This window comes from Podarcis erhardii (assembly GCF_964252035.2).
Source record: "Podarcis erhardii genome assembly, chromosome: 8".
Classification (NCBI taxonomy): domain Eukaryota; kingdom Metazoa; phylum Chordata; class Lepidosauria; order Squamata; family Lacertidae; genus Podarcis; species Podarcis erhardii.
In genome coordinates, this window is record NC_138499.1 from 2,923,021 (window position 1) to 2,937,139 (window position 14,119).

The following is a 14,119-nucleotide window of genomic DNA, read 5'->3' on the forward strand; positions in this document are numbered from 1 at the left end:
CAAACTTTTCCCTTTTGCTGCTGCCAGCCTCCTTTGCAGTAAAGATACAGCAGCCATCTGCATGTCATCTAGCCTGGTGAGAAGACCCCTCCCCTCTGAACTGTATGCAAGCCAGGCTCCTTGGAGAGCTGGAATACCAGAAACTTTATTTTTGTTTTTACTCGCTTTGCTTTTTATTTATGCACTTAAACCTTGACTGTTTTGTTTGTGTTTTTGTAATATTGAATTTATTCTGTTTGTTAAACAGCTGGTTTTTCTCGTTTTTTAAATTTACTGGCATGCTCTTCAATATTTGCATTTTGATGTTTTGAATGTTGTCTGTAAGCTGCTCTGGGCACGCTTACAGTGGAACAGTGGCATCTAAGGAAACTCAATCAATCCATCCCTCATCAAATGCAGTTGCCATGATCTTCAGAAGTGGGACCCTCTGCTTCTGCCCTGCTTGCCATGAGCCAAAACCTGCTGCCAGGTGCCATCCAGCCTGTTGCCATGGCAATTGGCACAGTACAGTATGTTGTGATGCGCTTCACCTGTGCCTGTGGGCACCTCGGATGTGGAAGAAGACAGCCCAAGTTGCCCTGACCTGCTTAATGTGCTAAAATACTGATAAATTACAGAATTGTAGAGTTGGAAGGGACCCTGAGCACCAGCCCCCTGCAATGCAGGAATATGCAGCTGCCTCAACCAGAGATGGAACCTGCAGCCTTGCCATCATCAGCACCCCACACAAGCCAACTGAGCGATCAAAGCACCCTAAGAGACCCGCTTTCCTCTCACGATGGGAAGCAGCCCCATGGCGACCCTGAACAGCTTTTCCAAGCCAACTCCGAATGAATACTGTCAGGGTACTGCCATTGGGGGGGATGCGGTTGGCGCACAGAGCCTAGGGTTTGCCAAGCAGAAAGTCAGAGGTTCGAATCCCCGCGACAGTGAGCTCGCGTTGCTCGGTCCCTGCTCCTGCCCACCTAGCAGTTCGAAAGCACGTCAAAGTGCAAGTAGATAAATAGGTACCATTCCGGTGGGAAGGTAAACGGCATTTACGCTTGCTGCTCTGGCTCGCCAGAAGCGACTTACTCATGCTAGTCACATGACCCAGAAGCAGTACGCCGGCTCCCTCGGCCAATAAAACAAGATGAGCACCGCAACCCCAGAGTCTGCCACGACTGGACCTAATGGTCAGGGGTCCCTTTACCTTTACTGCCATTGAAAGGGGGGAGGGGGGCAGAAGTGTACAGGGACGTTGCTCAGCAGTAACACTTCGTCAGGGACTGGTGAGAGTGACACTTCTGGTGAAACAGAGGGGGAAAGGAGGGGCAAAGTGAGGCAAAGGCTCACAGAGGTTACAGTGAGCCCTAGTACCGCTCCCAGCCGGGCTGATAGGGAAACAGACATGCAGCTTCCATCGCCTAACTTTCGCAAGGGGATCAAACATAAAGATAGGAGGCGGAGACTTGGGGTGTCTAAGTTCTCATGCTGGGGGGGGGGGGACCGGAAAAGCCCACTCCCAGAATCTGCAAGTGACTGAGACAGACATGAACTTTGGGTTCCTGCACTGTACATAGTTGTGCCCTTAATAAAACCTGTAAAAGGCAGGTCAGAGTCCTGGCTGTTTACTCGTGAGCAACCACCTGCATCCCTGACAAATACGTTGTTTGAAACACCTCCCCACTGCAGCCACCTCCCTCGGCCGACTAAGAGCCAAACCAACCTTGTCTTTTGAAACCTTGTGCGAAAAGGGGCAGGTCCCATCGGTCTTCTTGCATGTACCACGGAGAAACCTGTTGAGAAGATGGAGAAGAGGGAAGTCTGAGGAGATTTGGAGGGAAGCAGAAGACAGCTGGGAAATTTTGGCAAGGGGGGAATGGTGGAATTCGACCGTTACAAATATACTTCCGCTTGCCGTGCGGAACAATCCTCACTCTCCAAACCCTGGGAGCTGTTTTGGCCGTTCTCCTGACCCCCTCCCCAGCCGATTTCACAGCAGAAGGAGCAGGGTGCCCCACTGCGCGAGTGGAAGCCCTTGCGCATGGCTTCCGCTGATGTTGCGTAACGCAATTTCAGCTTCCACCAGCATGAGGCAAAGGCCAAGCGCAGATATTTCTTTGGAAAGGCCTTTCCAAAGATGGGACAGGCCCTGTCGATTTCCGCAAAGCTCCCACGGCCAACCTAGGCCAGTTTTAATTTGCTGACATCTTCGCTTAGGGCGGCGCTTGCAATCGCAGGCAGCTGTGCCCAATGTGTGGATTATACATGTGTATCTGATGCACGCTGGATGCAAATGGAGCCGTGCCCCTTTTTGCCTCATTAACTGGGTTAACCCACCACCTTCCTGCACAACAGCACTGTCCCTTCCTGGGGCTTCTGGAAAGGAGGATCATTTACCGTGTGCAGACGGCCACCTTTTCCGGGTCGTGGATGTAGGGGCACCTCTCACCGCGGTTGCATTTGCCAAAGCGGTTGTAGTACATGCAGTATTCCTTCTTCTTCTCCTTCTTCTGCTTGGCCTGGCGGATGATGGCCAAGCTGCGCTGGACGGCTCGGCTGCAGGGAAGGAGAGAGATAAGCAGCTCACTTCAGCCCCGGCCAGCATGGCTGAGCGGCAGGGACTATCATTCCTAAAACCACATTTATTAATTTTTTGTAAAAGACGAACAGTACAAATCGTAACTGACAAATGCATGAGGGGATGCCTCAGAATTACAGCAAAATTAAGTAACTAAGTAACTAATAACTAAGATTTAAACAAACAACAACAACAACAACAGGTGTGTAGTTACAGATAGGTAGCCGTGTTGGTCTGCATAGTCAAAACAAAATAAAAAAATTCCTTCCAGTAGCACCTTAAAGACCAACTAAGTTAGTTCTAGGTATGAGCTTTCGTGTGCATGCACACTTCTTCAGATAACGGGTGTTTAGTATGATTGTTCATACTATTCTTCAGATAACGGGTGTTTAGTATGATCGAGCAGGGCTGGGGCGGGAGAGTGCTAGAGCTCTGTCTGGTCAAGTTGCATGGAATCGATTTCAATCCATTACCCCCGAGGATGTGGACAGGCTGCTTGGACGCGTGAAACCAACCACCTGTCTCCTGGATCCTTGCCCATCCTGGCTAATAAAAGCAAGCCGGGAAGGGCTGGGCGATGGGCTCTGCGGGGTGGTGAATGCTTCCCTCTGTGAGGGAGCATTCCCAGATCCGCTGAAAGAGGCGGTCATCAAACCGCTTCTTAAAAAACCATCTTTAGACCCGGCCAGTATGGCCAACTATCGCCCAGTCTCAAATCTTCCATTCTTGGGCAAGGTGATTGAGCGCGTGGTTGCTGAACAACTCCAGGCACGCCTGGAGGATGCGGACCATTTGGATCCCTTCCAATCGGGATTCAGGCCTCATCATGGGACTGAAACTGCCTTGGTCGCGCTGGTTGATGATCTCCGGCGAGCTAGGGACAAAGGTGAGAGCTGTTTCCTAGTTCTGCTGGATCTCTCAGCGGCCTTTGATACAATCGACCATAACATCCTTCTGGACCGTCTAGAGGGGCTGGGAGCTGGGGGCACTGTTATACAGTGGTTTCGCTCCTTCCTCCTGGGCCGTGTTCAGAAAGTGGTGGTGGGGGATGAGTGTTCAGACCCCTGGGCCCTCACTTGTGGGGTGCCTCAGGGTTCCGTCCTCTCCCCCATGCTTTTTAACATCTATATGAAGCCGCTGGGAGAGATCATCAGGGGGTTTGGACTGGGTGTCCATCAATATGCAGATGATACCCAGCTCTACCTCTCTTTCAAATCAGAACCAGTGAAGGCGGTGAAGGTCCTGTGTGAGTGCCTGGAGGCGGTTGGAGGATGGATGGCGGCTAATGGATTGAGGTTGAATCCTGACAAGACAGAAGTACTGTTTTTGGGGGACAGGGGGCGGGCTGGTGTGGAGGACTCCCTGGTCCTGAATGGGGTAACTGTGCCCCTGAAGGACCAGGTGCGCAGCCTGGGAGTCATTTTGGACTCACAGCTGTCCATGGAGGCGCAGGTCAATTCTGTATCCAGGGCAGCTGTCTACCAACTCCACCTGGTACGCAGGCTGAGACCCTACCTGCCCGCGGACTGTCTCGCCAGAGTGGTGCATGCTCTGGTTATCTCCTGCTTGGACTACTGCAATGCGCTCTACGTGGGGCTACCTTTGAAGGTGACTCGGAAACTACAACTAATCCAGAATGCGGCAGCTAGACTGGTGACTGGGGGCAGCCGCCGAGACCACATAACACCGGTCTTGAAAGACCTACATTGGCTCCCAGTACGTTTCCGAGCACAATTCAAAGTGCTGGTGTTGACCTTTAAAGCCCTAAACGGCCTCGGCCCAGTATACCTGAAGGAGCGTCTCCACCCCCATCGTTCTGCCCGGACGCTGAGGTCCAGCGCCGAGGGCCTTCTGGCGGTTCCCTCATTACGAGAAGCAAAGCTACAGGGAACCAGGCAGAGGGCCTTCTCGGTAGTGGCACCCGCCTTGTGGAACGCCCTCCCATCAGATGTCAAAGCGATAAATAACTACCTGACATTCAGAAGACATCTTAAGGCAGCCCTGTTCAGGGAAGTTTTTAATCTGTGATATTTTAGTGTATTTCTGGTTTTTATGGAAGCCGCCCAGAGTGGCTGGGGAAACCCAGCCAGATGGGCGGGGTACAAATAATAAATTATTATTATTATTATTGTTCTGTCCTCTTTTCTTCCACAACGTGCAGAGCAGAGTTCCCAAAATACTGGCCCCGATCTCTGCTGTCAAATCTTTTCACTGTTAAAAGTTCCATAAACTAGCATACACTTTGCTGGTACGCTTGGGATCCTCTCTTACCCCGTTTATAATTTATACGTTAAATGCTAAAACCCTCAAAGCGGGTTGTTAATTAATTAATTAAATTTACATATTGCCCTTCATCCGAAAATCGGAGGGTAGTTCATAAGATAAAAATACAGGAGATATTTCCTGAAGTCAAACCAGACCAGGTAAGAAGTGTCTTTTCTAGCTATCCCTCTGTGTAAACGGACTTTGAGCATTAGCTTTTCCAGAATGGTTTTCAGGAATGATGGAAGTGGCAGTCCAGTAGCATTTGCCAGGCACCACAATCTACGTTCAGAATTAAAAACTGACAGTGGTCTACCCTCATTTGGGGGGGGTTCAGCTCAATTGTTGAGCTTTTTCTAGGAAGGAGAAAAGCCTCCCCTTTTTAATACAGTGTGATACCTCAGGTTAAATGTGCTTCGGCTTGAGCGTTTACAAATAGTTACGCTCCACGGTTACCCACACGCAGTCATGCCTTACATTCTACTCAGGATGCGAATGGGGCTCTGGAACGGATACCGTATGCATCCAGAGGTACCACTGTAAAAAGGGTTTTGGGGGGAGTTCCGTTTGGGGGGGGTTAAAGGCAAGGGACGAAGGGGTAAAGTCACTCACAAAAAGATCACTATGGATCAAAACAGCAGCACAGAGAAAGCTCCGTCATCCCTTCCAGAGAACATACAACAATGGAGGGCAGGGCAAGGGGGCGGGGTAGCAAGTCCGTTTTACCGACACTAAGGAAAAGGAGCCAGAGATCAACCACGATCTACCAAAAGCTCACGGGGATCTACCAGTAGATCGTGATTGACCTGTTGGGCATCCCTGCCTTAAAGTAAAGGTCAAGGGACCCCTGACCATCAGGTCCAGTGGTGACCAACTCTGGGGTTGCGGCGCTCATCTCGCTTTATTGGCCGAGGGAGCCGGTGTACAGCTTCCGGATCATGTGGCCAGCAGGACTAAGCCACTTCTGGCAAACCAGAGCAGCGCACGGAAACGCCGTTTACCTTCCCGCCAGAGCGGTACCTATTTATCTACTTGCACTTTGATGTGCTTTTGAACTGGTAGGTTGGCAGGAGCAGGGACCGAGCAACGGGAGCTCACCCCATCGCGGGGATTCAAACCGCCGACCTTCTGATTGGCAAGGCCTAGGCTCTGTGGTTTAACCCCCAGCGCCACCCATCACTAACTGCCACCTCATCTGCCATCTCCCCAGGAAAGGAAGCAAGAGAGGAAACTGCTGCTTTTCAACACACAATACATGCCTAAAAGTAAGCCAGGCCTGCAGCTTTCTCTCTTTCCCCACCTGATCCATTTCAACTGCTTTTTGCACCCCCACCCCACCTAAATAATTGGCAAAACGCCCTCCGCCAATCAAGCCCTTGGGAGTGGGGTGAAGAAGAGAAAGAAGGGACATCGTAACAGCCCATCACGTCTCTCAGTCTCATTGTCACTCAGTCAGACTACAACCTTTCGAGATGGCATAGAAGAGTTTCAGGGGCTTAGCAAAATGGCCTGAGGTTCCAGAGCTTCCAGGATTAACAGGACACTTGCTCTGTTCACATTTTGGGGACTAGCATCTCTCCTCTAGAGGGAAGGAATACAGACCTTGCGATGTAGCGGCTGGTGGTCGACCTGTTCAGATAACTGGATGGGGAATAGCCAGGGGAGCCATGGGCAGAATCCGGCCTCACCGTTCCTGGAGAGAAGGAGAAAGAAATGAGATGCTAATTAGCGCTCGTGTGGATACTACAGAAGTTGCAAAAAGGAGCTTGATCTTCTACTGATTTGCAGGTGGGGGGAGCCATGCAAAGTTCCCGGCAGGGTAAATAAGCGCAACCTGGGTGGGCCGAGGTGTTGCCGCCACCTCGCCAGCAGCAGGAAACTGCCAGGTGCCTGGCTGGGGATCAGAATAAATAAGGCCAGGGACTCAGGAAGCATTGCAGAAAGGCACAGGCTTGCCAGCGATGTGCCATTCCCATGTCACAACATTTGGCAAAGACCCACTTGTATGGCAACAGTGGAGGAACTAAGAGGGCTTGTTTTGTCTTCTATTTATGTTTCCTTATTCAAGGCCTTTGTCTCCTGCCTCCAAGGGACACGGGTGACGCTGTGGGTTAAACCACAGAGCCTAGGACTTGCAGATCAGAAGGTCGGCGGTTCGAATCCCCGCGACGTGGTGAGCTCCCGTTGCTCTGTCCCAGCTCCTGCCCACCTAGCAGTTTGAAAGCACGTCAAAGTGCAAGTAGATAAATAGGTACTGCTCCAGCAGGAAGGTGAACGGCGTTTCCGTGCGCTGCTCTGGTTCGCCAGAAGCGGCTTAGTCATGCTGGCCACATGACCCGGAAGCTGTACGCCGGCTCCCTCGGCCAGTAAAGCGAGATGAGTGCCGCAACCCCAGAGTCGGCCATGACTGGACCTAATGGTCAGGGGTCCCTTGACCTATACCTCCTGCCTTCAGCAAACTGCCTTGAGACAAAGGGACAAAGGATACTGCGAAGCTGGAAAAGGTTCAGAAAAGGGCAACCCCAATGATCTAGGGGGTGAAGAAACTCTGTTATGAAGAAAGGTCACAGCGTTTGGGGCTTTTCCCTTTAGAGAAAAGGCAAGCGAGAGGCAACGTTGATAGAAGTTTATGAAATTATTCATGGCATGGAGAGAGCAGGTGGAGAAAGCTTTTCCTCCCTCTCTCGTAACGCAGGAACCCTTGGACATCCGACGAAGCTGGGCGTGGGAAGATGCAGGACAGAGAAAAGGAAGGACTTTTTCATGCTGCACATAGTTAAGCAATGGAACAGGAGGCAGCGAGGGGTCACCAACCTGGGTGACTTTAAAAGAGAACTGGACAAAGGCATGGAGGGGAGGGTTACGGTTGCTCTGCTCTGCCCCAGAGTCTCATGGGGACTAACCAGAGGCCTGTGGGAAATAATAATATTTTTATTTATTTATTTATTTATACCCCGCCCTTCCCAGTTCAAAAACCGGGCTCAGGACGGCTAACAACAAATTTAAAACACTTAATTGTAAAAGCAGCATAAAATACAGTATAAAAACATGAATAACAATAAAATTCAAAATTCAGAAATCAATTTAGGTGAAATAAGCATTAGATAATCCCCAGGGCTAGCTGGCTGAATTGGTCCCACTTGGGCCAGCGAGGAGGCCAGGGGAGAATTAGCTGTGGGGTCTCAGAGCGGGTAATCTTCATAAAAAGGGGAGAGGGAGGGCGGAAAGGGGAATAAAAAATCAGGCTGAGTTCAAATTGAAAGCCAGGCGGAATAGCTCTGTCTTATAGGCCTGACAGAAGGAGGTTAAATCCTGCAGGGCCCTAGTCTCATGGGACAGATCATCCCACCAAGTCGGAGCCATCACTGAGAAGGCCCTGGCCCTGGTGGAGGATAGTCTGACTTCCTTAGGGCCCGGGACCTCTCAACTATGGTTGTTCATTAAGCTTAAGATCCTCTGTGGGGCAGACCAGGAGAGACGGTCCTGTCTTGTAGGATTTGAGCACAAGAGCCCTCTCCCCTCCTGTGGCTGCCACCAACTGGCATTCAGAAGCATAGCTGCCTCCCCCTGTGTTGGCCGAGTGTGGCCATCATGGCTAGTGGCCCAGAACAACTCTCTCCTGAATGACTTAGAATCATAGAATCATAAAATCATAGAGTTGCAAGAGACCACAAGGGCCCGCCCTGTGGAACGCCCTCCCTTCAGATGTCAAGGAAACGAGCAGCTATCTTCTTTTTAAAAGACATCTGAAAGCAGCCTTGTTTAGGGAAGCTTTTAATGTTTAATGCTGTATTGTTTTTAACACTTGATTGGAAGCCGCCCAGAGTGGCTGGGGAAACTCAGCCAGATGGGCGGGAAATAAATAAATAAATAAATATATTATTATTATTATTATTATTATTATTATTATTATTATTATTATTATTATAGCAAAATGGAAAACCTCAAATCATAGAATCATAGAGTTGGAAGAGACCACAAGGGCCATCGAGTCCAACCCCCTGCCAAGCAGGAAACACCATCAGAGCACTCCTGACATATGGTTGTCAAGCCTCTGCTTAAAGACCTCCAAAGAAGGAGACTCCACCACACTCCTTGGCAGCAAATTCCACTGTCCAACAGCTCTTACTGTCAGGAAGTTCTTCCTAATGTTTAGGTGGAATCTTCCTTCTTGTAGTTTGGATCCATTGCTCCGTGTCCGCTTCTCTGGAGCAGCAGAAAACAACCTTTCTCCCTCCTCTATGTGACATCCTTTTATATATTTGAACATGGCTATCATATCACCCCTTAACCTCCTCTTCTCCAAGCTAAACATGCCCAGCTCCCTTAGCCGTTCCTCATAAGGCATCGTTTCCAGGCCTTTGACCATTTTGGTTGCCCTTCTCTGGACACGTTCCAGTTTGTCAGTGTCCTTCTTGAACTGTGGTGCCCAGAACTGGACACAGTACTCCAGGTGAGGTCTGACCAGAGCAGAATACAGTGGCACTATTACTTCCCTTGATCTAATCCAAGGTTTTAGGGAGGTGGTGCAAGGGATCTTCAACATGCAGAAAATTTGGGTCTATGAGAAGGCATGCTCTGAGAAAGCTGGGAGCTGAACTGAAAGGCCTGGTTTCCAGAAAAGAGTTTCACGCCACTGTTACTTATTTACATTGTGGCTCTCTCTCCCCCCCCCCCCAAGCATGATGGGGAGTTCCTCCTGCATCCTTCAGCCCTGCACCATCAGCCGAGACGTGTGCCTGAGCGTGGCAGGTGGGGAAGAGCGTCATTCCGTCGTTCACCTGCCAACCCGAGTGTGTTCCCGAGTGAGTGAGTGGAATTTGATAGCGTGTCAATGAGCACTCTCTTCACCCGGGCTGTCACGCAGCCGGCTGGTGACGGCACAGGCCCATCTGTTCCATGTGCAAACAAAATTGCTGGCGCAGCCGCATTCCCGGAGCATCGCTGCCGATCAGAGGCATCAACCAAGCCCAACCATGGGGCGAACTCCTCTCCACCCCCCCCAAAGACAGGCAGTCACTGCAAAACATCTGGCCGGCCCCTCACAAGATGGGACCCTTTGCTATGGACTGGACTGAGCTCTGCTGCATCTTCTTATTCTGGGATGTGGCAAAGCATTTACTCCCCATCACCATCAGCAGCACCATCACAAGATTTTCTCGCCATGGGGATTTCGGCAAGACCAGCCAGGGATCTTTTACAAGTTTCGGTTGTTAAAAAGTGCTCATAAACTAGCCTGCTCGGGAAGAAGCACTAAAGCAAAAGATAAGATGGGAAGCTGGGAAAAGATGCTAAAAAGTTCCAAGCAGACTGTCAGATGCTGTTGCGGTTGCTCAAGAGTAACCAGGCAGGACTCCGACCTGTCTTTTACAGGCTTTATTTTGGTGCAAACTATTTACAGTGAGTGAGAGTGAGAGCTGGACCGTAAAGAAGGCTGATCGCCAAAGAATGGATGCTTTTGAATTCTGGTGCTGGAGGAGACTCTTGAGAGTCCCATGGACTGCAAGAAGATCAAACCTCTCCATTCTGAAGGAAATCAGCCCTGAGTGCTCACTGGAAGGACAGATCCTGAAGCTGAGGCTCCAAGACTTTGGCCACCTCATGAGAAGAGAAGACTCCCTGGAAAAGACCCTGATGTTGGGAAAGATGGAGGGCACAAGGAGAAGGGGATGACAGAGGACGAGATGGTGGGACAGTGTTCGTGAAGCTACCAGCATGAATTTGACCAAACTGCAGGAGGCAGTGGAAGACAGGAGGGCCTGGCGTGATCTGGTCCAGGGGGTCACGAAGAGTCGGACACGACTAAACGACTAAACAACAACAAGGCTTCCTCAACCTCGGCCCTCCAGATGTTTTTCAGACTACAATTCCCATCATCCCTGACCACTGGCCCTGCTAGCTAGGGATCATGGGAGTTGTAGGCCAAAAACATCTGGAGGGCCGAGGCTGAGGAAGCCTGGTCTGGAGCCATGAAGCGCCACGATTCACAGCGGCCCTCCAGACCCCTGTCCCCTCATCCCAAGCAAAGGAAAGAAAACCCGTCCTGAGCTGGAGGGCGGGAAACTGTTCCAGCAGATAAGCGCAGTTGCCTTTCCAGCTACTGCATCTTGAGAAAGAGAGAGAAAACTAAAGTCATTCCCTCCCTCCTGTCTGGCTTAGAGAAATGAATAGCTAGAATTTTTAACTAATGAAATAGAAACCGATAGATCAATAGCTGGAAGCCAAACAACTTCATAGCTGGGCTTTCATTTTATAAAAACGGCCTAATTTATTTATCTCTGCTGGAAGTGTTCGCAAAGCTGTGTTCAAACTGTTTAAGGAGCCCTCTTGCCTGCTGTGGACCTGCCTTGGGGCCGCAGGAACTTAATAAATACAGTGGTACCTCGGGTTACATACGCTTCAGGTTACAGACTCCACTAACTCAAAAATAGTGCTTCAGGTTAAGAACTTTGTTTCAAGATGAGAACAGAATTCGTGCTCCGGTGGCGCGGCAGCAGCAGGAGGCCCCATTAGCTAAAGTGGTGCTTCAGGTTAAAAACAGTTTCAGGTTAAGAATGACCTCCGGAATGAATTAAGTACTTAACCCGAGGTACCAATGTAAATAAAATTATGATAACTACTCCCAGGGAGCAAGCCCTACCAGAACGGAAGGGATGTGGCCCAAGGTCCTAGGAAGCATGTTCCTTTCAATGGGGGCTGAATCAAGGCCTTTTATCCGTGTGTGATTACAATATTAAGCAGGGGCTCGGGTGCAAGAGGTAGAATCACAGAATTGTAGCGTTGGAAGGGACCCTGTGGGTCATCTAGTCCAACCCCCTGCAATGCAGGAGTCTCAACTAAAGCATCCATGGCAGGTTCCGCAAAAAAATACATGTACCCAAGCCCCTGGAACCAGTCTGTAGTTAGCGGGTAATAGGGGCAGAGACAGAATCTCCAGTACTTCCAGTAGCACGCTGAATGTGAAAAGAGCTTTCAACAGTGGAAAACATTGGGTGAAACCAATTGTTTAAAAAAACAATTAAGCAGTGTGTGTGTGTGTGTGTGTGTGTGAAGATTTAGATAGATATAGGTACAGATATAGAGATAGGATTGTCATCTGTCATGTATGATCTACTTGATTGTTTTTAACACTCGATTGGGAGCCGCCCAGAGTGGCTGGGGAAACTCAGTCAGATGGGCGGGGTATAAATAATAAATTATTTTATTATTATTATTATTTATATTCTTGCATTGCAGGGGATTGGACTAGATGACTCTTGGGGTCTCTTCCAACTCTATGATTCTATGACACTAAAAAATCTATTAAAATCGTACAAATAATTACAATAAAAAGAGCATGGCAGCCAGTTCCCCAAAGCCTGTAGGAACAATTGCTGCTAATAACACATATAATAATAAATAATAAAATTATTATTATTATTATTATTATTATTATTATTATTATTATTATTATACAGCGTGGCTTACATGCTTAGCAACCCTTTCAATACACCCCAACCCCAGACACCACCATTCCGACCTCAGCAAGACGGTCTGCTGTTGAACTTTGCCTTGTGCATTTCTGCGCAGGCTCTTCGCTCGCGGGGAAAATGGACTGCAACACTGGCATGGTGACATAACGGCAAACAAGGCAGCATCGTGCGTGGAGAGGTCAAGGCACAGCAAACATGGCAGAACCACCTCCAAGGTAAAGGCAGCAAGAGCAAAGCCCAGGTCTGGCAAGGCACAGTCTTCAGGACCTTGGACAGAGCACAGAGTTCTGGGGTGGATGGAAAACTGCAGCCAGAAGCACAGGCTACCTTGGGAGCCAGTCTTCCAAATTGGAGTCCTCTGGTAAACCAACATCCTTTGGCCCAGAAGGACTTGGAGGGCCTTGTGGCGTTCATATGGAGCCCCCGGTCGTCTCACGGACTATTGACCTTTACACCACTAATCCGTTGCCACCAACCAAGTCCTCTCCAGTAAATCACTTAGTCTCAGTCAGGTTCTTAAGTTAACAATGAAGATTGCAACTTACTGCAAACACAAATAAACTTTAAATGCATGGAGAAATCTGAGGGCTCCCTTGGACAAAAAAACAAGGACACCAGTCAGGAATACCAGAGCAAAACAGCAGCCAGTAGGCTTGGTCTTTATTGAAGACTGTCGTGACAGGACTCCCACCTGCCACCAGGTGGAACAAGATGGAAGCCCAGAACAAAAGAAGACCCCAACTTTTATTAGTTACTAATCCCCGAAACTACACCCCTAAAACTACATCACAACTACATCATTGATACATCACAAAAAGGAGGGGTTGAGGGAGGAGTTGTGTTGGTAATCTGAGTGTCCTGTCACCTGGCTGGTTCCCCCTTTCCCCCTCCCCATGAGTACTTTCCAGGTGACAAAGGGGAGTTTGCAGTTTCCTGCCCCCAGAGGGAAGAGCTGATCATTGTCCTTTGTTCTAGTCTGTGCTGAATCCACTCCTATATGCAAGTTCTTTGTGACTTTGATGGTCTTCTGTCTAGGACCATCAGGGGTAGCACAGCAACTGGGCAGGGCTCCTGTGTATGTGCTGGTATGCTCAAGGGATTATGGCTGCCCTGTATCAAACCTTCCCCATTTTGTAGTCCTTCCTTCATGGAGTAAAATAAAAGTGGAACGGTGCAGATCCGATGTACAGTTGATGTCATGTGTACAGATATGTCATGTGTGAGTGTGTCGAGTTTGTACAAACTGAGTGATTGGGGGGAGGGGGTTCCTGGAACAATTTGAAACGCTGTTACCCCTTAGTCTTATTTTATTCTGTCTCTAACTATTCTCCCTCGCCTCACACAAGAACCAACTGCACTATTTCCATCTGTCTGCCAACTACCTTTTCCCAACCAACTAACCAAACCTCGGGCTAAGCCCTTTTATAAACAGGTAGGCTCCGCCTCTAGCTTTTCTATTGGTCTACCTATTAACACTTTCTCTCCCCCTGTACAGACATTTTCAAATGGATGGGCAAACACCACATGCCTCTTCCCCACCTGTGCCCTTTCGGATAGGTCAAGCTAAGCAGCATCGCAAATGCCAAGTGCGACATTAATCCAGGGGTATGCAACGTGGGTCCCCCCAGGTGTTGTGTCCTGAAACCTCCATGAGCCACAACTAGCATGGCTAATAGTCTGGGGGTGATGGGAGTTGTAGTCCAAAACATCCAAATGGCACCACGCTGGCAACCGCTGCATCATTCCATCTTCATGGCACCACGCTGGCAACCGCTGCATCATTCCATCTTCCACCCCCAAAGAAACGGAATTCTGCAACCTT

At 49.4% G+C, this 14,119-nt stretch overlaps 1 protein-coding gene across 1 annotated transcript in view; it reads right to left on the reverse strand.

The window, feature by feature from the left end:
* Nucleotides 1-14,119, reverse strand: part of ZC3H3 (zinc finger CCCH-type containing 3) — a 264,865-nt gene that overhangs the window by 67,692 nt on the left and 183,054 nt on the right. The window contains exons 6-8 of the mRNA XM_081874112.1: nt 6,428-6,518; nt 2,383-2,541; nt 1,709-1,778 (exon numbers count right to left, since the gene is read on the reverse strand). Of these exons, the coding sequence (XP_081730238.1) occupies nt 1,709-1,778; nt 2,383-2,541; nt 6,428-6,518 (320 nt within the window). The remainder of the gene's footprint in view (nt 1-1,708; nt 1,779-2,382; nt 2,542-6,427; nt 6,519-14,119) is intronic.